General features: G+C 31.9%; 1 protein-coding gene across 1 annotated transcript in view; it reads left to right on the top strand.

Annotated features, from left to right (window-relative positions):
- The first annotated feature begins 2,968 nt into the window (after window positions 1–2,968).
- The window catches only part of LOC127700959 (ubiquitin carboxyl-terminal hydrolase 10-like), a 29,181-nt gene continuing 6,784 nt past the window's right edge, over window positions 2,969–25,365 (top strand). Inside the window, exons 1-11 of the mRNA XM_052204711.1 lie at window positions 2,969–3,066; window positions 4,447–4,542; window positions 5,552–5,597; window positions 8,485–9,756; window positions 11,380–11,471; window positions 14,538–14,647; window positions 15,633–15,685; window positions 21,122–21,225; window positions 23,450–23,549; window positions 24,184–24,287; window positions 24,867–24,992. Coding sequence (XP_052060671.1) covers window positions 3,049–3,066; window positions 4,447–4,542; window positions 5,552–5,597; window positions 8,485–9,756; window positions 11,380–11,471; window positions 14,538–14,647; window positions 15,633–15,685; window positions 21,122–21,225; window positions 23,450–23,549; window positions 24,184–24,287; window positions 24,867–24,992 — 2,121 coding nt within the window. The 5' untranslated portion in view covers window positions 2,969–3,048. The remainder of the gene's footprint in view (window positions 3,067–4,446; window positions 4,543–5,551; window positions 5,598–8,484; window positions 9,757–11,379; window positions 11,472–14,537; window positions 14,648–15,632; window positions 15,686–21,121; window positions 21,226–23,449; window positions 23,550–24,183; window positions 24,288–24,866; window positions 24,993–25,365) is intronic.

Here is a 25,365-nt window from a genome sequence, read left to right as displayed (position 1 = left end):
TCAGCTTTGTATCGCTTGGTCAATACAGTGTACTTAATCAGTTTGATGATCTTCGTCGTGATAAATGTGACAGTTTATACGGTACATGGGATGCACTGTGGAGTTGCAATAACATTGATAAGTTTATCAAAATAGACCCCAATTGTCAGTTTCTATATGTAAGTCGAGATATGAAACCGAGTTAACTGTATCTGTCACTATTCTTTACTTCAAGTTTGATGGATACGATCAACATATAGTCGCCATATTTATGATTATTCATTGATAGGACAGCATCTATAGTAGCTTCTTTTTAATAAATCTTCGTCAGGTACGCTCGAGACCAAAATTTTTGAATGCCAGAAACATAAAACGTTTAATAGCATAAAAACAAAATTGGTCATATTAAATAACCGTTTAAAAACTACACTTCTTAACAAAACAAAGCAAGTCAGTCCTCGGAGAGGTAAATGTTATGTTAGTATCTAAAATTAAGTTCTATCATTTGCTGGATATGAAAATAGTTAGAATTGCAACAAGATATTGAACAAGCTGTCATAAGTTCAAATTAGTTGATAGACTAATGCAGATGTTTTTAGCCCTTTGTTCTCTTGGGAAGAAAATTGGGAAAGAAATAAAGCATAAATGAAATAGATGTGTACATGTATTACATTTTTATTAGTTTTGTCTATTTTTTTTGTCTATTTTGCCATCTAATAGAATTGTGTTTCACAACAAAATCATGCAGATAGAAATACAAATATTTATGACTTTGGAATGGAAATGTTTGTAATGGGGAATACCACGCTATCTGTATGTTATAGATCCGACTTATATTAACTCTTTCTGAGGTACGTACGTGACCTGTTGCACAACAAAATGTCTGTCCCTATCGACATGTAATCTTTTTTCCAGTCGACAAGCTTTGCAAAGGCTATCTTTTAGACTTGTTGTTAATTTGCTCTTCTGAAAATGCAGGAAAAATTGTCACCGGACGTTTTATAAACCGTGAACAATCAATCAATCAAAACATATCAAGCTAGGTAATGATAACTTTATATGAACGTGTGTTAGAAATATGTTAGTAGTTAATATAAAAATGAAAAACAGAATAATGGGCAAACAAATTTTAAATTGAGAAAAAATATCTGAAAAATTAAAGAATGCAGAAATGTAGACCCCCTTCCAGACCCTTTAATCTTACGGTGATAAAATAAAACCAGTGGTTTAAGAGTGGACTGAAAAGTGGGGACGGGCATACTTTTGAAAGTGAAATGCAAAACAAAAAACAAAACAAAATTTCTATAGTTTTAAAGTGCAGAAGTTATACAAATTTTTATTTTCCCTGGGAGCTCATCAGGTAGCACCCGCCTCATATTCATTATAACGAACTAAGAGGTGTTTTACAATTCTACGTATATTTTAAGCATTCTTATCAATTTTTTTAGATCAGTATATATCCCTCTTTCTACATCTACATGATATTCCTTACTTTAAAATGTTGAAAATCATAAGAAGACATATGCTAGGAAAATAGTAAAATCTAAACATATCTGGAATAAAATTATAAATAATGTTTTTGTATATAGATAAAAAAAAACAACATCACATATTTGTTTAAGCAATACATAATGGATTGTGCTCCAGACTTGAAAGCAACTAAGTCTGTGCTACTGGTTTGGTATGGCGTTTTTAAGCTAAATCTGTAAGATGTGTACTGATTGATACTTTAGTTTGGGAAAACCTGATTTATTTATTAGTTGTAATTGTACTTGTTTCTGTACTAGTTTTCAGTAACTGCGAGTACTCTTGTATCGGTGTCTATTGCTTTTTGTATTAGTTGGTTTGTTCTATGTGCTTCGTACCGATCTATTGAGTTAAGCCTTTTGCAACTGACTTTTAAAGTTTGTTCTTATGTTGTGCTGTAACACCACTGCCGTACCAGGTTAGGGGAGGGTTGGGCGCTCACAAACATGATTACCACCGCAACATTCTTTAAGTACTTGTTCAAAGTCACGAGTCTGTAATTTAGTGGTTGTCGTTGGTTCATGTCTTTCATATTTGTATTTCGTAAATCATATTGTATAAATTTAGTCTTTAGTTTTCTCGTTTGAATTGTTTCACATTTTTTGTCGAGGCATTTTATAGCTGACTATACGGGCTTTTCTCATTGATGAAGGCCGTACGGTGACCTATAATTATCTTCGTCATTTGAACTCTGGTGGAAAGTTGTCTCATTCAGTGGAATCATACCGGCACATCTCTTTATTTTGATAGTGTAGATAATTATACATTAATCCCAGATGTTACAATTTACGACTGATGTCTATTGTGGTCAAGAAATTTTCAACATTTACTGCGTTCTACACGAACCAAATATTCGTATAAAAGATAGATCGGATGTCTTCCGCTAACTTGGCTTATAAGATAGCAGAACACAATCGGTCTAGATATTTTATAAAATATACACATTTCGAGAAAGGAATGTTATACATTTGTAAGACTTTTCATCTAAATGAAGAAAATAATGCGTTTTATATTATTTTAATGACGTTTTTTTTTAAATTCAGAATTAACACGTTTATCATATATGATTTATTTTTTCCAGCTTTGAGACATATAAGGGGAGATTACTCAAATAACCTAGCTTTTGTAAAGTTACGTGTAGAGAATCCATCATATTGTTTTGAAGCAAGAAAACGAGTCCAGTGGTCCAATTATTTTTTTTTTCTGAAAGCACTTATATAAGTAAATAAAAATTGTCTTATCATATTTTATCTTAAAATTCTATCGTTTAGTTTTCTTTCTATCACTCAAAATTGTTCTATACAAAATCTGATAAGTTTTCAAAGCTATTACCTCGAAAAAAAAAACTCTTTCAAACAAATTTTTTAAAAAGACACCCTGATCTACCGTACAATAAGCAAATTTGATTTAACAAACGCACCTCAGTTCTGCGCATGTAAATAGAATTACATTGCACTTCCGCATTTCCCACAATATCCGGTAAAGACGATGGCGGCTGTCAAGCACGTTTTCAGTTGATTTGCATTTATAACAGCAATAGATATGGAATTTCTGTCGAATGTAAATACAGGCGATACCTTTTATTATGTAGATACACAATCCCTAGATTGTCACACACCATGTTTGCCCTTAGCCATATTGGTGTCTGAAACATCAAACGCATGATTGCAAAAATCTTATGAAGTTATGGATCATTAAACTGCCACGGTTGTCTGTTAAACCTACATTCGGAGACTGTGACAACAAGTAAACAGACATATTAGAACATAAAAGATTGAAACAAAATTATTCACAAACCATAATAGATGTCAAAATTCAAAGAAAAAACAAGTGTTGAATACGAGAACCGGACTTTCATTGTTCCAAAGTTATGGGCCTTCTTTTATTGTAGGGGCCCTGTACTTTCAGTTTCATTTAGGTATTGCTGTAATAAGACGGAAAACTTTAAGGTACCTCAAATTGTCGAAATCTAAGAATATTGTGAAATTTTTAATGTACAGAACCAAAACACCCTAGTTGTAGTAATCATGATAAATGCTATATTATCATGATTATGGTGGGTTTTTTTTGTAAGTCATTTTAACTTAATAAAAATATGCATTTTACATCAGATACCTGTCTCTACACCAGTTCTAGGAAGGAGACTTCATCTTTTTCCCTAAAAAAATGGTAATCTTCCCCTCATTTGACATGTTTGATTTGTTTTAATTGTATTTTCTGGAATTTATTTTTTACTTAATTGTATTAAAAATACTGTGCATATTTGTATATCAAAAAAACACCCCTGGTCATCAAGTATGTTGATTAAAAAATTAAATCCATGTATATATAACCAAACTGGTTACATTTTATCTAGGTGTGCTGAATTAAGCTGAAATATTTAAATATTTTGAATCAGAAGACAAAATTATGAAAAGAAATAACTCATCACCTATAATTTCTACCCTTAGTTAGCTGGAAAGAGGGAGAGGTCTTCAAAAGATCTCTTGAAAATTTAAATAGGGTAATTAAGGAGGCAGGAAATATAAATTGTTTTGCCTGATCTTCCATCATATCCATTGATTGCCTTGATCCAGAATTATACTCTTTGAAATATGGAAAATTAAAGTTTCCATTAAAGTGACTAATCAACATGGTTTGAAATTTTAAGGAAACAATACAGGCCAGCTTTGAATTTAGTTTTATTTAAAATTTCTCTCTTATGCAAACATGCCACTTTATAATCAGGACAATGTGGAAAAATAGTAAATTCTGAGGTTTCACTCAATCATTGAGTAGCAGTAAACAAATCATGAATGTATCACAGTCTTCATTTATTTGATTTTTCTCCACCCTTTATTTTCCTTTTGGTTTATTTAAAGAAGTGGATGTCCATCTCTTTTCCTAATCAGCCAATTCTTCTACAAAGAGAGCTTTAAATGATGAAAAATGTATTTACAGGAGATAACATTTGGAGACTTTGATATTCTAACACAGGAAGATGAAGTCTACCAAATATTATATGGTCCTCGTCAGACAGAAGGTGGTAGGGTAGAGGTAAGAAAACATGTTAATTCTGTTAATATACATTGTTAAAGTTTATATCTTTATTAAACAGACCTCATTTTATCCTGGTGGAGATGGGTAGAGAATATAATTATATAAAGTTTAAATTATTTGTTATAAAAAGTGATAAGTTCAGTGTACATATACATGTTATAATGGGTGAGACACATAAAAATTTGAAACACAGAATTAACCATAATAGATAGGGTTCGATGTGATGTAATTTGAATTTAAGCAATATAACATACATGTAGTTTGAATTATTTCCCTTGGCCGCCATTTAGAAGGTGTAAATGGTGTATTTTCTAACCATATTGAATTGTGGTACAAACAAGTCTGATAGATTACTACTAGATTGTAGCTATATATATAGTGATGAATGAAGGATGGCAAAAAAATATTAGAATTAATCTGAAAACAACTTTTTCTAAAATCTAGCAGCCAGTATACTGTAAAGCAAGTTTGCATGTAGACCTACAACATGGCGATAAAAGAGATACAAGTTTTGCTCAAATTGTGTCCATACAAAACTATCTATTAGAAGGAACTCTTGGAAAATAACAGCAGTATTGATCAGTTTTTTTTCTATTACTTTGGTATTGTTAACATGTCACCTTGAGAGGACTTAAATAATCTGATTCTGGACAGATTTATACTGTTTGGTCAAGTAAATGAGAAGTTTTTGATTGTCTTTTTGTAAGGGTCTGAATGGTTTTTACTGTAACAATGTACCAGCAACGATCACCCAAGACATAGCTTTTCATTATTTGATAAAAGAAATATGAATTATTAAAAATTAAAAAGATATTGGGACTTTAAGTCCTGATAAAAAAAAATTAAATCTCAAATTCCCCTCTCATATTTTTATTTTTGTCATCTAAAAAGTTGATATTTTAGATTGGCTAAAAAGCTGTGCGTTTGTTTAGTACGATGTAAATCGATTATCTTAGAAAACTGTGGTTATGATAATTATTCTTTGCAAACTGTTTTTTTTTTTCAGTTTCCATGGGATTCCAAAGAAAATTGCAGCTATAGTGGTTCTGAAGGTGAGTGCAAAAAGTTTTAAAAAAAATTAAAACAATATGAGGGCTATTGAGGAAAATATGTCTTTTAGGGATCTTTGAATGCTGTTTTCTACTAATCAATACCATTATATATTTGTTCCATTGGAAATTTTCTGGATTGTTCAATCAACCACCAAAGAAATTATGTAAGGAACAGCCTTGAATGAAAGTAGGAGGTATGATAGCCCTAGTGTTTCCTACAGCTTTTGAAAAGGGCAGGGTATTTTTTTCTCGGGGCACTCTTAGTGGGATTGGTTGCATTTTCAGAGGACTACAAGTTTAGGGCACTCTTTACATAGATGTAAAGGCACAGTAATAAATAGGGATTTAATGGAATATACTATTGTTTCATATTTATTGGTAAGAAATAAAGATATGTATTAGGTTAACTTAAGGATGTATTCTTCTGAGGTTTCAGTCTTGTTGAAATCTTGTTCAGAAATTATTTCCAAAACGTGATACAAGTGGAAAAAATACCAATGAATATAAAAAATATTATAATCAAACTAAATGCTGTGAAAAAATTGTGTAATTACAATAAGTAGTTTTTGAGTAATAAAATTTTCAATTTTATAACCAATCTGGTAAGTCATGTAAGTGTCATCAGCCAAAATGTTGAGGAAATAGGTGAATAGATGAGGGTACAAAGAAATGATTTTACCAAAGAATTTTTTTTTATTGAAACGTCGTTGATTTTTTATATTATTCAAAACTACACATGTATATCAGCTATATTCTTAACTTTAATTTTATTAAGATAACAAAAGTATGAAAGCTGTCGTAAATTCACACCCAATCCGACGTCTTGACCGACCGAATAGTATAAATAGAAAATATAAACAAACTGGTAATGTTCATCACATTCATCCTAAAATTATAACTCAAACGATCGCCTGGTTCTCTTTTAAAATGTCTACATTTTAAATTCGTAGAGGAACAAATCGATGTTGTCCCTATTAGATTCAATCATTTATTGTATTTGTACTCTGTCGCATCAAAACTGTACAAACATTACGAAATTCAATAAAATGTCGGCCGTTAAAATTTTGATTTTCGTTCTAAGGGAAATAACTCAAAATGGTCTTCCTGAAAGATGAATTGCAGAACCGATATGGAATTACGGCGGCGTTCTAAAATACAACGAAAAAGGGGCATGGCACCAAATTTTTTTCCTAAAAAGGGCAGGGCATCATGAAAACACGACAGGGCGCCATACCAAGCCAAAACATCCTGCAGGAAACACTAGATAGTCCTGAAATTGCAAGACTTTCAAAATTATGTTAACATTGTTTATAAATTTACAGGTTAATATAATCTGGGCATTTCAGTGCAGAAAGGTTAAATGTATGACATCTAAATATGTTGAAATTGACATATTTGACCAACAAATGGCAGTTTTACACAAAGTTTTTATACAAAATAGTCATGAGCAAAGGCTTTACACAAATCTATTTCTCACATCGACATGGTTATAAAATACATTTGTAGAAACATATTTTTTGGGGTAAAACTGTAAAGCACATATTCAAATATTAAGGACAAGGTCTCCAAATGAGACTATTACAACAAATTTTCAGTTCTGCACTAAATTTGAGAAATTTGAAGCCTAAATGCAGATACATGTATGTGAGACTAAATTCAAAACTATGAATACTGATATCTGTCAGACAAATGTCTTATGAACAAGTGAAGGATGTTTTTTGATAAATATAAATATAATACTTTTTGATTTTCAATTTCAAGTGAACTTATTTCTCCTCCTTGAAGCCAATCTTATTCTGTTTAAATGCATCAATAGAGGGGAGAGAATGGTAAATAATGACTCTTGTTTAGCTGTAAAAGGTGATTCAAATACATATATATCTTTTTAAACAAAGAATTAGGTAATTTTATTTTTAGCCAGATATCAGTTTTATTACCCTATATTATATAATATCCATCAGATTTTTCGTACCCAAATTTTTTATGCCCCCGCCATAGCGGAGGGGGCATTAAGTTTTACCCCTGTACGTCCGTACGTCCCAAAGTTGTTTCCGTTCTCTAACTTTAGTTTGCCTCAACCAAATGTTAAGAAACTTATACACAATGCTTATAACCACAAAACACAGATCAAGGTTGAATTTTGGTGGCATCACTTTAACCGTTCTAGAGTTATGGCCCTTTACAAATGGAAAAATTGCTGAATTTTTTGTTTCCGTTCTCTAAATTTAGTTTGCCTCAACCAAATGTTATGAAACTTATACACAATGCTTATTACCACAAAATACAGATCAAGTTTGAATTTTGGTGGTGTCACTTTAACCGTTCCAGAGTTATACCCGTTTGCAAATGGAAAAATTGGTTTCGTTTTCGTTCTCCAACTTAAGTTTACTTCAACCAAATGTTATGAAACTTATACACAATGCTTATTACCACAAAATACAGATCAAGTTTGAATTTTGGTGGCGTCACTTTTACTGTTCTAGAGTTATGCCCCTTTACAAATGGAAAAATTGCTGAATTTTTCGTTTGCGTTCTCTAACTTAAGTTGGCCTGAACCAAATGTTATGGAACTTATACACAATACTTATTACTATAAAACTCATATCAAGTACAAATTTGGGTTGTGTCACTTTTACCATTGTTCAGTTATGTCAACTTTATATGATATGCAAGCGGGGGCATCATCTGCATCTGTGTCCCATGGACATGTTCCCCATTTATTATATTTTCAATTTCTCAACATTCTGTTGGATCAATAAAGAAATATATAGCAATGACAAAAATTTTGACTGCAGTTACATTGGGGTAGAATTTATAGTCCAAGAGTATAAAGAGCATTTAAGCTTTGCTCAGAGCACTGATTTATAGCTGGTTTTTTTTTCCATAGTTACAGATGAAGGCAAGATAAATCAGCAGCAAGATATGCGAGACAAAATTAATTTTTCTGGTGAAACATACTTTAACCCGCAGGATGCCAGTAGTTTGCACAACAATTTTACTTTTGGCAATGATAGCTATACAGAGTATACTCTTGAACAAAGTCAAATGGACGCAGATGGAAACAACAGTTCATCATCATCAAAGCCTTATGAGAGAAGAAATAAAAAAAGAAGGCCACCAGGATATTATGAAAAACTTCAAGAGGAAATTGAAAAAGAGAGAATTAGAAAGCTGGAAACTAATGTGTACACAGAAAATATAACTCGTAATGCAGTTAACTTTGAAGAGACTTCATATACTAGTCAAAGTGATAGAGACACCTTACCAACACAATATATACAGAAAAATCACACAGATTATGCTCAAAATTATGCAAGTGTTCCACCAGTTCAGAACAATTTCCAAACAAAAATTACTGAAGGTGTGGAATTGGTAACTGATGACATTTCTCGTGTGACTTTGTCTAATGATGATAGTCTTGCACATTCACACATGGTCCACACCACACATGAAAATTTTTCACACCCATCAATGTTTCACACTTCACAGACACCCATATATCCTTCACAAACATCTTGTCATCCCCCTCAAACATCTGTTTATACACAGAAACAGTGGTTACCAGATTCTTCACAAGATACACAGACTGTTAGTCATAATACAAACCCCACCTCATCAGAACACATAGACTTGTCTTTTACATCAGTCAATAAGCCACCAAAAAGCAGCATTTCTTCAGGATATGAAGATTCATCACAGGCTTCACAGGAAATTGTAACGCAGGATGTGGTTAATTCAGGTGTAAATCAAACAAATATTTCTGAAGATGTGGAAACTGAAAGTGAAAATTTAGTGGACTTTGCCAGTTATCCCCCTTTACAACCAGCATCAAACAATATTCCAATAGGTGCTCCAGTTAATAGACAAGAAAATGGTGAAAAGAGCTCCGAAATGTCAAATGTTGAGGATAATTCTTCTGCAAAACAAGAGAATTCCTCAGGAGAACAGTCTGGCTCAGTTTGGGGAGCAAAACCCAAATCATGGGCAAACTTATTTAAAGGAGAATCTCCTTCAACAGCAGCATCTGTGATATACAATGAAAACTATGTAGATGTTAATTATCCATCACTTGACCAGGAGAAGGATACCAAAGAAAAACAAGTAGTCAATTTGTCTCCTGTTCCAGCCATTCATGATTCTGCAGCAGACATTCTTGGAGGTAACAATATTGTTTACAAAAAATTTGAGAGGTTTTTAAAAAAATTATATAAATTATTTATATACATATATTGATATCTATACATATTTATGTTTAGGGCAGTTCCATTAAAACTTGCATGGTACCCAGGAAAGGCACTTTTAAAATGGAATTATCACCTATGGGCAATGACACCCACCCATAGTTGAAATTTCATAGTGCCTTCCCTGGTTCCCAAGTAGGTTTTTATGCAACAGCCCTTAATAATTATATATCTGCTGTTAACAATTTAATTTATGAATACCAGTAAAACATATGTTATACAATGATTTAAAAGATTTCCCTGTCCTAAGGTGTAAGAGATTAAAAAAGGAAAAAGAAAATGAAAAAAAGTACAATAAATATTAGAATAAGTTGCCTGACTTGCTAGAGGAAGAAGTTTTGACATTTTTTATAACCCTAACCCTAACTCTTTAAATGAAAAAATATAATAAAACATTTATTTAAAGTTTTATTTGAGAATATTCAAAATGCAGTATTGTAATTAAAGTGAAGATTTGTAATAATCTTTAAAAATATGTCAGGTCATCAGTAGTACATTGTACATACATCCCATAATATCTTTTAAAGATTTTTTTTACAGTGATGTAATCAGATTATGTATGGTAGCAAATGATATATGTTTTTGCGAATGCACTTGTCTGAATAATACTTATTTAATCTAAGATGAAACATGTTTCCACATATTTTTAAAGCTACAAGACACAAATATACACCACCTTTGATACATGTAGCTGAGTTATTTCCCCTAAAATGTATGCTTCTCTGGTAGGATTGTTTGATTGGGTGTTAGGAAAAACTGTATGGAATGGTTGGAATGCATATTTTTTAATGGGTAATAGGTGTGGAAGCAAAATCAATTCTGGTGCAAATGAAAATAAGAATTATGGGTGGTGGGGTATAAAAAGTTTTGTCCAAACATGAATACAAATTTAGGTGAGATAAACCTTAGATTTACTTAAGGTCTTTGCCAAAATGAGAGGGGACTTATAATATTTCCCAAAATAATAAAGAATTTATAAAGTTCTATTTTATGGGTACACAATATATTTGGGTTTTCAAAAAAGTGTCCGAACTCCATTGCACATTTAGTTATGAACAGTCTGTATGATATAAGTGTGAAGTTGCTTGTATAATTCCATAAAACAGGAATTAAATTGTATATAATGTAGAGTTATGATTCACAGTTAGTTAATATACATGAAATAGATACAACCATGTCAATGAAATGAGCAAGTAAATTTGGCAGGTTGCTAGGACATATTTGTTTTTTTTTTTTTAATTAATCAGTTAAAATATGGAAATACAAGTGATTGGAATATCTTACAAAAGTAACATTGATATTATGAAAGAGTGCATACATCAAAACTTACAAAAAATATACATTGTATGGATGGTGATTAACTATGGCAATACATCTATGGTCAATTTCAAAAGACAATGATAGGTTTCAAATAACTCCTTGTTTTCTTCTTTTTTATGCACACAAAGTCATTACACTAAAACAGTTTAATTGTCTAAATTAAAAAAGGAAAGTTCATTTAAGTATACGATGTTGGTAGTAAAGTTTCTTTGTTTTTGTAGAATTCTTCTGCCAGAATAAAATAATGCACACTCAAGTTGGTCTTCAGCCACGAGGATTGATGAATAGAGGCAATTGGTGCTACATTAATGCTGTATCCTTTTCGAATATTTTACTGTTGTGTACATTCATATGATATATAAAGAGAATTAGCTGCCAAATTCATTACCACCGAAATTGACACAAACTCTTAAATTTAATTTATAACATACAATGATATTTACCAGAATTAAAAAAGCTCCATAGGAAACAATAAACAATGTGGAAGTCATAATAAAGTATTATTTTTGTATGCCTATTTTAGGACAAGATGTCATCTAAATAACCACCAAGATGACCTCCAAAGCAGGCAATCTTCATATGACCTAATATAAACATAATTTAATTTGTTATGACCAAAATTGTCAGTCGACCCCTTTAGGAGTTATTGCCCTTAATAGTCAATTTTTAACAATTTTTCGTTAATTTTTGTAATCTTTTACAAAAATCTTCTTCTCTGAAACTACTGAGACAAATTTAACCATACTTGGCCATAATCATTATTAGGGTATCTAGTTTAAAAAATTTGTCCGATGACCCCGCCTTCCAACCATCATGGCCAACTTGGTTAAAAATAGAACATAGGGGTAAAATGCAGTTTTTATACGACTGCAAAAATTAAAAAAATTTTGGTCGTATATTGGTATGACGTTGGCGTCGTCGTCGTCGTCATTGTCCGAAGACACATTGGTTTTCGCACTCTAACTTTAGTTTAAGTGAATGGATCTCCATGAAATTTTACCATAAGGTTCAATACCACGAAAGGAAGGTTGGGATTGATTTTGGGGGTTATGGTACCAACAGTTAAGGAATTAGGGGCCAAAAAGGGGCCAAAAATAAGCATTTTTGTAACTTCCAGACAATAACTTGTGTGTAAGTGTATGGATCTCTCTGACATTGTACCACAAGGTTCCATATCACAAAGGGAAGGCTGTAATTGATTTTGGGGGTAATTGCCTCAAAATTTTAGGAATTAGGGGCCAAAAAAGGGGCAAAAAACAAGCATTTTTCTAGTTTCCAGACAATAACTTGTGTTCAAGTGTATGGATCTCTCTGAAATTGTACTGCAAGGTACCATACCACAAAGGGAAGGCTTGGATTGAGTTTAGGGGTGATGAATCATAAGGGGGTTCAAAAAATTTGGGGGGGATTTTTTTTTTTTTTCTTTTTTTCCTTTTTTTTTTCTTTTAAAATTTTCCATTTTAAGTTGGTTATTTCTGATTTATATTTAAAAGCAAATAATAATGATATGGTAGGAGATACACACCAAACAGGATGTGTAAATTATTATATAATAAGTATTGTGCAATAGCAAGAAATTTTCAATTGCACAGTATTGCACAATAGCAAGAAATCTTCAATTGCACAGTATTGCGCAATAGCAAGAAATCTTCAATTGCACAGTATTGCGCAATAGCAAGAAATATCCAATAGCACATTATTGTGCAATAGCAAGAAATTGTCAATTGTACAGTATTGCGCAATAGCAAGAAATATTGAATTGCACAGTATTGTGCAAAAGAAGATACTTCGTATAAATTGCTTATTTCTTGATCAATTTCAATGGGGTTTTATTCTTGAATTCTTGGGGTTCTTTAATATGCTGAATCTAACCGTGTTTTAAGTTTTTGGATTTTGGGCCCCGTTTTTAAATTGGTCCACATTGAGGTCCAAAGGGTCCAAAATTTAACTTTGTTTGATTTCATCAAAAATTGAATTATTGGGGTTCTTTAATATGCCGAATCTAACCGTGTATTTAGAATCTTAATTTTTGGTTCGGTTTTCAAATTGGTCCACATTGAGGTCCAAAGGGTCCAAAATTTAACTTTGTTTGATTTCATCAAAAATTGAATTATTGGGGTTCTTTGATATGCCGAATCTAACCGTGTATTTAGATTCTTAATTTTTGGTTCGGTTTTCAAATTGGTCTACATTAAGGTCCAAAGGGTCCAAAATTAAACTTTGTTTGATTTCAACAAAAATTGAATATATGGGGTTCTTTGATATGCTGAATCTAACCATGTATTTAGATTTTTGATTTATGGGCCCCATTATAAACTTTTTCCACATTGAGGTCAAAAGGGTCCAAAATTAAACTTTGTTTGATTTCATCAAAAATTGAATTCTTGGGGTTCTTTGATATGCTGAATCTAACCATGTATTTAGATTTTGGATATTGGACCATAATAGGTGAATGTCCAATTTAAAATTTTTAAGTTCTTAGACCACATTCCGTGTCAGAAACCTATGCTGTGTCAAATATTTAATCACAATCCAAATTCAGAGCTGTATCAAGCTTGAATGTTGTGTCCATACTTGCCCCAACTGTTCAGGGTTCGACCTCTGCGGTCGTATCAAGCTGCGCCCTGCGGAGCATTTTATTGGTTTATATCTCTGAAACTAAAGCATTTAGAGCAAATCTGACAGGTGGCAAACATATCCATCAGATTTAGATTTATCTGCCCTGAAATTTTCAGACGAATCCGACAACCCGTTGTTGGGTTGCTGCCCCTGAGTTAGTAATTTTACAAAAATTTTGCATTTTTTTGTTATTATCTTAGATATTATTATAATAACTTATATCTAATACTATTAATTATGATTTTAACCTTATTTTACATGATTTCCAAAGCATCAGTAAATACAGGTGAGCAACACAGGCTCTTGAGAGCCTCTAGTTATTGAAGCCGGAGAGAACCACTGACCTTTGGTAGGAAAACTAACAGTCCTAGTCAATTAAGATTGGAGTTGAGCGCACCTGCCACATGTGGGATTTGAACTCACAAAATAAGATCAGATGTGTAGCATATATTAACTACAGATATTGCAATATCGCATGGGTAAGAGCAGGAACACATTGAAAAAGTTAAAATATTACAGAACATTTACTTCATGGTAAGAAAAATAATTGTTTATTGAAGCAAAAGAGTTGTGACCGAGCAACATAAAAAACAAGCAAAATAATGTTTTGTTTAAATGTAACTACTGAAAGTTGAAGGAAAAAACATCGATCAACATAGAAATATTCCATATATATTAAAGCTTAAGGGTGATGATTTAAAATTATATACCAATCTGAACATCTCACATAGGTTTTTATCATTTCCTTAATTGACAATAGACTTTACAGGCCTTAATATCTTGTCCACCATTCTACAATCTAATGAAGAAAATCCCAACTTTCCCACCAATTCGGAGAGGACCGACTTCCACCCCAATTCTGGATAGCATGTAAGTTTATATTTTCATTACGAGAAAAAATATATGATAGAACGGCAAAAAAATTCCTGAGTTTTTATGAAACTGCAGTTTATGTTTAGATACCGTTGATACAGTCTAAACTTTATACAGTATTTTAGACATAAATAACTTTGTCAAACCGTCATGGAATTTTATAAAAATAAGACAGAAGCTACATGATTTAAAAACAAGAGCAAGATTAGAAAAGAAAATTTTTCATCTTTCAGTATTGTAGCTTTGAAGAAACTGCAGAACTGTTAAGTTTGTTTTGAAATGTAAATGAATATCAGGAAGATTTATTCTAATCACTGTTTTATTAGTGTTTATTGTCATTATTTTAAATTGTCCCTAGATGACCACAGGATGGACAGGTGCATGTTTTGGTCAATAATTTGATAATTTGTTAACAATTAAGGTATATCCGTGACATTTTGTGTATAAATGACCAAATGAAATGGAAGCCATAAATAAATATGATAAATACACCTTTACAGGACTGAGGTGATAAGTGGCTTGTGTTTGATTGCAGACAAAGTAATTAACCTGCATTTGTCTCTGATATCAGTTTTATTACTGTTACAGCCAAGCACAAAATTTTGATATGGGAAAATATTGGTGTTAATTCGGATCACTGCGTCTGTATGATATTCCGTCAGTCTGTTTGTCCTGTATCAGGTTTAAGCTTTATGTCAATGTGGTTTACCATGAAGTTATAGTCACTTTAACTTGAAACTTTATAGTAAAAATGTTCGTTATTTTTACGAACATTACATGCCAAATTATTGTTTTGACCGTGATTTCAGTGTTTATTGTGTCCTATGGCCACATATTCTTATTTTCCTTTGTTTTTTCTTTGCATTCTACTGAATTTCTGTATAAGTGGGTTTTTTTTAATGCCATATTTGGTAGTTTTTTATGTCTAAAAGGGAAAATACATATCTATATGTAATTATAAAAAATCTTTTCAAATTTTTAGGATACAGTTTGTTGGAGAGTTTACACCTTGTGCAAGAGCAACAGACAACAAATGTAATATTTTTTAGTTATAGACATTCTTGGCTAGTCAAGAATATATAAGACATAATTATGCTTTATTGATACATGTATGTTCCTTTTAATCTCTTGTTCCTTATATAATATAAAAAATGAAAAACGGAGTAAATACATTTTATGATTTAAGAAATCAAATTTATGAATATTTATATACATTTACATACACATACAATATTTACATCTATTGAATAATTCTTCAATCAATGAGTTCAACCTTTCTTTCACAAACATGGATGGGAAAAAGACATATATACCTTTTGATGTATTTATAAACTTCTATATTCAAAAGACATCTTGAGGGGAACATAAGAGTCTCTAACAATAGAAGAGATTCAAAATACATGTTCATCGATAACAGAACAGGCAAATATTCAGAATTACAATAAATAATTTGATATTTTTGAAATTAATTGTATTTGAGTACTTAGGATTCATTTATTTTTCATGGTTATAAATTTTCATGGATTGAGAAAAAAAAAAAATCCTGGATATTTGATTTCATGGTTTTGTGAAAGTTTGCATATAAATAAGCCTACAAAAAAAGTGTACTTTGTTGAAGTCCAAGATTTTAATTTGTGCTTCATGTATACACACAAAATACTCAAAATTGTTTTCCCTCAAATAATAATGAATCTACCGTATTGTATTCTATTCTTTAAAACATTTATATAGGTGAAAATTGAATTGATATACAACTGTTTACTCCTTGGTTCTGACAAATGAAATTTTGTTTACATTTGTCCCATCAGCCAAGTTATTAAAAGGTTCATCTCAAATCTTGGAGAGAACAATTAAAGAAATCACACATTTTGCTCCCAATTTGCAGAGTTGCTTGCTTTGATATACTAAGAGCATACAAATTCTACAATTAATTCATAACTGCATTACATATCTGTAAAACAAGGTTAAAGGGAAAATTCGCGATTTTTTACTTATCATCTTATTATGTTCATAATACCATAAAAAACATATTCACCAAGTTTTATCTGGATATGAAAACTAATAAAGAAGAAAATTGGGAATTATTAATTTTATTTATTCGAACTTCCTGACTTCTGTGACGTAGTTTAAGTCTTTTTGCATGCCGGGAGTGGAATTAATCTCATTTAAGTCTTGTTCGTTAATCATCTAATAACGCGATTTAAAGCGCATCGACGACTTTTGGCGTAGCTATTAACCAACTAATAATTAAGAAAGTAAAGTGATCAGCCGTGCAACTTTTAAAAATAAAATGTACGATTTAAATTTTAAGGATTTCTGATATGATTATAGTCATTATAGTAATAAAAGTAAATCATACAATAGAATATTTTTATGAATTTTTTTTCCGACGGATATTTTCAACAAACATATTTAACTGATAGTGTATTAAAAATGCATGTTTGTATTCTCACCTTTTACTTCAGTCTAGCAAACATTTTCCGTTAGTACCGTGTAAATACAATGTGTATTGTACTGTGACACTTACTGACTACCTGTTGAATGCGTGGTTAAGTCAAGGTATTTAAAGGTTTGCATTCTGTAATTCTAATCTTTTGATCTTCACTCAGTGAATTTTAGCCGTCACGGTTCACCGTTCCAGGTGTGAACATCATTTCGTATGAATGATAAACGGGAGTGATAGTTTGAGACAGAAAATAAAAAAAGAAATATAATTATTTTGAGGGAGTAATATGGTGGCACAATAACTGGATAGCCGTGGTATATTTTTATATTTTCCGTAAGCTCAGTTTAAAATGAATTATGACTGCTGAATATTTTTGTAACAATGAAATACTGAATTAATTTAATTGAATAAATAATAATGGCATTCTAAACACGAGTGTATGAACTAAAAATTGTACTATTTTAAATTAGAATCGGTAACCTTGAATATTTGAAATAGATAATTACCAATTGCAATTATATAATTTGGTCCGTCCAAAGCGATCTTTGTTTACATATTCAGGAATTAATGTCCTTATCAAAATATTTCAAATCTCACAACGTATAAATACTTCAGCCATTTGAAGAAAGATAATTAAAAAGTTGACAGGAAATTTAAGGTCAACTTTGTCTTATTGGAATGAGATCGAATAATTAAGAACAAAAATTATTTTCCGGTTTGAAAAACATAAAAAAAAATGATAAAAGAGAAATGTGGGTTTGAGACAGAAAAAAATAATTATTTGGGGAGGAATATGGTGGCAAAATACCTGAATCGCCGTTATATATATTTTTTATATTTTGCGTTAGCTCAGTTTTTAAATAGATGGGTGAGTACTTTGTTGTAACATCGGAATTCTGAATAACTTTCAATGAAATAATTTTATAAATAAAAATGGCCCACGAAAACGAGCGTATAAACCAAAAACTGTGCTATTTTGAATTATCATCGGTAACCTTGAATATTTAAATGTGCAGAGAAAATTATCAGTTACATTAATATAGTTTGGTCCGTCCAAAGCGATCTTCATTTACCTAATCGGGAATGTCCTTATTAAAATATTCTACATCTCACAACAAATACTTTAGCTATTTGACCAACGATGTTTAAAATTTTTTTACAGAATCAATCTAACGTCAACTTGCCTTTATTGAATAGAGACAGACCGGCGGAATCAATGTTCAATGTGCTTTATATCTTGTACCTTTGTAAGACATCATTCATTCATAAACCATGTCTATACCGCAGACATATATATACATATAATTATATGTCTGTCTTAACTGACAAGAATACTCCTGGTTTTACACTAGTAATTTGTTGGGGCCCTTTATAGCTTAATTGCTGTTCGGTGTGAGCCAAGGCTCCGTGTTGAAGACCGTACTTTGACCTATAATGGTTTACATTATAAATTGTGACTTGGATGGAGATTTGTCTCATTTGCACTCATACCACATCTTCTTATATCTATAAGCAGTATTATCTTTAAATTTCTGTGATTTAATACCAAGAAAGAAAAAAAATCCCGAAATTAATTTGATACTTTGATACTCAATATATTTCCTGGAAAATATTCACATCCTCATTCGGTCTGAAAATAAGATAAGAAACTGGTATACAGAACATGCAGAAGTGTGAATGTCATAAAATCTTGTTATATCAGAAACCATTATAAATGTGAACCTGTATACGTAAGACCTCATGGGACGATGTACCTAACCACACACAGGTAATATACAAGTAGCTCTGTTATACCCGGAAATGTCAAGGTTAATCACTACCGATACAGAATGTACCAATGCAAAGTAAATTCTGATGATTGTGAAGCATGACCATTCATGATTTGAGAGGAGTATTAGGTGGGGGATTGTCGGAACGATTTAAATTCTGACTAGATTTTTTCTCAATTTAAATCACTGAACTAAAAAAAAAAGAAAGGAGAAAACAAGGTCCAAGAACAGAATTCTTCTTGTAAATTCATAAATACAACGTTCTTATTTTGTAACTTTCGATAGACTTGACCTCCCCCCCCCCTCAAACCTGGGAACATTATATCTAGCAATGTTTATGTTCCTGCCCAAAAAAAAAAAAAGAAAGAGATGAACCACTAGAGATGAACTGTAAGTCACATCAGATTCAGATATTTATATAGTTGATGTCGTTAACTAGAGATGTATAGTTACATGTCTCTGCGTTAACTGATAAGAATAACAGGAAAGTATAAACTTGAAATAGATTTATGATGAATAATATGCAACTGCGGCACCCCTTTTTATCAAAGGGTACATGCATGTATTTTAATGACTGTCCGTTATTTCGATCATAATGACAATTGTACGTGAAATCCTATAGTTGGTGAGACTTTTTTTTTTACCAGATATGCGACTTTTCGTATTTATATTTTCTCTTATATTACTCTTATTTAATATTTTATGCATAAGTGCAATAGTGGGAATGGTTTATTCCCCCACAAGCTAACGTTATAAATTAATCAACCCTCAAGCTGATCAGACGTTAATACAACTACTATCAGTCTATCCGGAGTGAAGTTTCTTTATTTCTTCAAATAAACTTTTGGGGATCATTAGTGTACGTCCAGTGGCATATATATTACATGCATGTCGGAACAGGAAAATTGGCATAAGGTTCTATTAGAACCATGTTCACATTAATATACATTAAACCCAACAATTGTGATGATGACGAATTTCTTCAACTGTTCGAGAACAATCTAATTGAAATATAAATCTGTGATTTTACTATGTCCATAACTTCGATGAACCAAAGCAAGTTAGATATCAACCTGTATTTAAATCAAATTGGTTCTAGATGTTCTTTCTTATATTCAATATACAATTTTAAATTGCAACTATCTATAGTTCCGTAACTTTCTATCTAGGCGTATAAACCAATGATCGACAAGTGCGTATTTTTTAAATCAATAGTTTTTCATGTTTCAAAATGTCCATCATTATTGACAACGAGTATATACTTACATTTTCCCCAATTTACCCTTGGAAAAATATGTAAATAGATTTTTATTTTATCAAATCTTTTTTTGGAATTATGTAGATTTTCATAAATATCATTCTTTACACTAGAAATGTTATTTATAAACAAGCGTATGAGTTTAGTAATGACTAGTATATCACTATCGGACACGCAAGACAAAGATGTATATTACACCTGATAGTTTTAAAATGGAAAGTTACAAGTTATCGGCCGTGTACACTAATCAATACCCTCAGAAGTGAAGCGATGCATGAACATGCTTTATGTAATTGTGTAATAAGAGTTTTTAAACCTGACAGGAAATCACTTGAATACCTTGACGTGTCACCTAACAATACCTCAGGGAATAATTCCTTTAGCCATGCTGGTGATCAGATAAGAGAAGGTCCGAATTTATTCAAATAAGTTTATTACATAAAAGAATTATGAACAAATTAGATTTTCGAAAACGATTTTACACGGAACACTTATTTATGACTTTGAACTTTGACTTTTAACTAATTCCCATATAAATTTCTTGTTTCAAAAACTTCGTAAAGAAAAAACAGTTTTAAAACGACAGACCATAGTTATTTAAAAAAATAATTACATTTTCCGTATCAAGTTATAGTTAGTCGGATAAATGCGACTACGTTAGGTTACTGCTGGTTTTGGTCCTTTGTGGTTTATAGATATATCGGGGTTTCTAAACCAAGAAGATGTCAAAATGGCCGCACGCAGAGAATTGATACTCTAAATTTAAAATCGATGGTAATCTCTTATCTAGCAGAATACAACTTTAATATTTATGAATTTGTGCTTTTTTATACAGAATGGACATAATATCAATTTTTTATTTTTTTGCAAAGTTTCCCTTTAATAGACTAACTTTCACCAGTTGAGAGACTTTAAGAAGCAAGTTTTGTGTTTAATGTACATTGTCCAGTTGAGAAGAACTTCATAAATATTTTTTATTAATTGATATTCATTTGCAGACAAGGGTAAAAAGCAACCACCAGAATTGCCACCAGGACCAATGTTTGAACCTACTTATGTATACAAGATGCTACAGTTGCTACAAGATACAGCAACATTTAAGGTTTGTTTAACATATGTGACAAGAAATGCCCTCACAGACTCAAATTGTTCTTCATATGGCAGCAGTTTTTTGTTTGATTCAAATTTTCCTGGAAGAAATATACCTGTATTTAGCAGTCACTCATGGGAAATATTAAAAGTGACTGCTCAAGAGAGGTGACCTTGAAAAAGAAGTTCCAAAATATGCTGATTCAGACAATGCCCATGGCAGGTTTGACTGTAAATATAAATTCAATAGTACTAAAACAATAAGATGTGTAATCATGTGTTGTTGGGAAGTTAAAAGACAATGTTGATACCCCACTCCAAAGGAAAGGATTATGCTGGTTGACCTTCTCCTTCTGTCTGTCAACACATTTCTATAGCATTTTGATATATCAGAGCTTCTTGATATTTGTTACAAGATTAAATTGGTAAGCTTTATCATATGCTACATTTTAAGATCCACACTAAACTTTGTGACACATTTTCAAATCTGTCATTTACTTACTTCCTGTTTGTTGCGTACTCGTTGATACTGACATAAGAACATTTTGATAAGAATTAGTTACAACAACAAATTATACCTTCTTGATGATAGATGCCAAGCTATATATTGTTAATTCATACTGGGTGAAACATTTTCAGATTCTCATTCATCTACTTTCCGTTAGCAGAATACATGTATATATAAAAAAGAAGATGTGGCATGATTGCCAATGAGACAACTCTCCACAAGAGAAAAAGTGACACAGAAATTAACAACTATAGGTCACCGTATGGCCTTCAACAATGAGCAAAGCCCATACCGCACAGTCAGCTATAAAAGGCCCCAAAATGACAATGTAAAACAATTCAAACGAGAAAACTAACGGCCTTATTTATGTACAAAAAATGAACGAAAAAAAATATGTAACACATAAACAAACGACAACCACTGAATTACAGGCTCCTGACTTGGGACAGGCACATACATACAGAATGTGGTGGGGTTAAACATGTTATTTTATGTTCGTTACGTTAATGAATATGTAAGAAATTTTTGTAGCTTTTTATGCCCCTGCCGTAGCGGAGGGGGCATTAAGTTTTACCCTTGTCCGCCGGTACGTCTGTACGTCCCAAAGTTGGTTTCCGTTCTCTAACTTTAGTTTGCCTCAACCAAATGTTATGAAACTTATACACAATGCTTATTATCTCAAAGCACAAATCAAATTTGAATTTTGGTGGCGTCACTTTAACCGTTCTAGAGCTATGCCCCTTTACAAATGGAAAAATTGCTGAATTTTTCATTTCCGTTCTCTAACTTAAGTTTGCCTCAACCAAACGTTATGAAACTTATACACAATCCTTATTACCACAAAACTCAGCAAGTACAAATTTGGGTAGCGTCACTTTTATTGTTCTTCAGTTATGTCCCTTTATTACTTTATATGATATGCAAACGGGGGCATCATCTGTGTCCCTTGGACACATTCCCTATTTATTTCTCTTCAACTACAAGTCATTTCTGCTTGATAATTTGGACTAAGTGCATGGCATACGTCTGTTGTCTGCTACAACTTTGTTTGGTTTAGATAATTCTTTTTACTCAAAAGTGAGATGGGGGTATAAATAAGTAAGCCATAATCAACTCTACATTTTGTTTCACACACAAACCACCCATTCAGATTTCATACAAAGATCTTTTTTTCCTTAAAAACTATTTGAAGCTTGAAAAAAAAACATATATAAATCACATTAAGGACTGTCCTGTCAACATATATGGCTCTGCCTTACAGAAGTTCCCCTGAAACTTTATTATAAACAATGCCATAATAATTGTTCCTGTTGGAACAAATATTCTAAACCCTTTATTCAGTAAGGAACAAATACTGTAATGTTTTTCCAATGGAAAAAATAATACAGTTTTTATTCTGTAAGAAGCAAATACTGTAAGATTTGTTCTGGTGGAAAAAATATTACAGAGTATTTCTTCCATTTGGAACTTCTTGTATATCCCTTACCTTTACATTTGTTTTTTTTTTGCCCCACCTAGTCCATCTGTCCCGCTTCAGGTTAAAGTTTTTGGTCAATGTAGGTTTTGATGAATTTGAAGTCCAATCAACTTGAAACTTAGTTCACATGTTCCCTATGATATGATCTTTCTAATTTTAATGCCAAATTAGAGTTTTGTACTATGGACACATTCTTGTTCTTAAAGCAATGAGATATTAATTCAAATAAATTATTTTACATTTTTGTAACAGTTAGGAAGACAAGAAGATGCAGAGGAATTCCTGAGTTGTATATTAGATGGGATGCATGAAGAAATGGTTGCATGTATGAGAGTACACAAAGGGGAAGCAGGTAAAGGTTAACTATATCTCAAGTCCGAACCTGTGTAGAGTTTGATGACCTTAAGGTAGACTGGTTTTATTGTTGATCATTTAAAGTCCAAACTTGTGTAAAGAGATAAATGACTTTTAAGTTACGCTGGTTGACTTAGCATATGTTTGTTGGTATTGTAGTTAGTTGATAAATTCACCGACTGTTACTTGTTTAATGTCCAGTAGCAAATATTTCATGCATAATTAGGTCGAGAACAAATATAAAATTAATACAATAAGCAATTTCTACATGGTAAGTTGTTGACTGATATGAAGTTCTGCCACTGGAAAATGAGGATATGATAAGGGCAGAAATTTACCTTGCAACAGGCTACCTACATATCCCTCAAAGAGTTGTTGCAAGTTGTTTAACATGCACTCACCCTGAATGAGGCATGGTATTTAACATTCCAATTTTAACTAGACATTACTGGGAATATATTCATTCTGCACAGACAAATGGAAACCCCCACTGTAGCCAGGGTTTTACTGCCGAAGGGGAGAAGTCCAGGGATGACCCTATTTCTGTAGCAGAGTCAGTCCTTTTGGGTCATTGTAGTTGAAAACCCTATATAAATCTGCTTTTAAAATAATGAATACTTTGAATTCTTCAGAGTATGAAGCTAATGGTGTATTAGATAACAGTGGTGATGAAGATGTTGATGCTGATTCATGGGAACAGGTCGGACCTAAAAAGAAAAGTGTACTAACAAGAAAGGTAACCTTTGATATTTATTTATACTCCATGGTAAGTGAGTCGAGTTGTTTAGTTTGGTGCCTGTTTTATCCATCTGTCTTTTTGATTATTTGTCTTTCTGTCTGCATACTGTGTCTGCTATTCCACTAAAACCCTTGTCTGAATTTCAATGAAACTTTCAGAAGATTGCATTCTTTGATGCGGAAAATTTAGCGGTTTTACCATAGTCAAATGTGAACTTCGCCCTGTCTTGACAAATGGGTGGTGAGCTTTGAACCTGAAACTTATTCTAGTGAAAATTTCATGAGATTTTGCAGCTCTTTTTTATCCAAACTGTGTAGTTTCCTAAGCAAAACATGGAACTTCCTATATCTTTGCAAGTTGCGTAGATCTTTGTATCTGCAACTCCTACATCAATGATTTAACTTCACTGAAGCTTTAAGAAAAGTGTGCAACAGCTATTTTTGTTTTGATTTGCAATGATTTTTCACAGTAAAAGATGGACTTTGCCATAAATATTCTCATTAGGAAGCTTTTGTTCAGATATTTCCACATCAGTCTCATCATAAACAGTTTAAAATGCCTATTTTTCTGTTGCAGAATGATTTTGAAGTGAGCCCTCTAGCAGATATCTTTGTTGGATACATTAGATCAGCAGTATTTAAAACTACATCAAAAGATTCAGCAACTGTGGAACCATTCTTCACACTCAAATTAGACATTCAGGTAATTCTAATTGTCAATTGATTTGGTTTAAGTTATTTTATTTTTTAAACCAAATGTATGAAATGTTAGAAAGTACATCAAACAATTATGACAACAGCCAGATATTTTGCGATCATTGCATATTGTGTTTGACATGGTCTTTTGTGATTATATTTTACTATGTAATAAGGTTCATCCCGGTTTTGACAACATTGTAGTGATATCTGTCACTCCAGTTTATCTGACATTTGCAAAAATTCCAGCGTACGTCTGATAGAATGTGTTTCTTTGCTGTTGTCAAATGTCCAGTAATTATAAAAAAGACCCTTACAATTACATCTGTTAAAGTCCAGTAGAGACATTTTCCATTAAGGGATGAATATTTGTTAGATCA

This window comes from Mytilus californianus, unplaced genomic scaffold, assembly GCF_021869535.1.
Source record: "Mytilus californianus isolate M0D057914Y unplaced genomic scaffold, xbMytCali1.0.p SCAF_5, whole genome shotgun sequence".
Lineage (NCBI taxonomy): Eukaryota > Metazoa > Mollusca > Bivalvia > Mytilida > Mytilidae > Mytilus > Mytilus californianus.
Note: the sequence above shows the minus strand (reverse complement) of the source record. Positions and strands in the feature narration are given on the sequence as shown.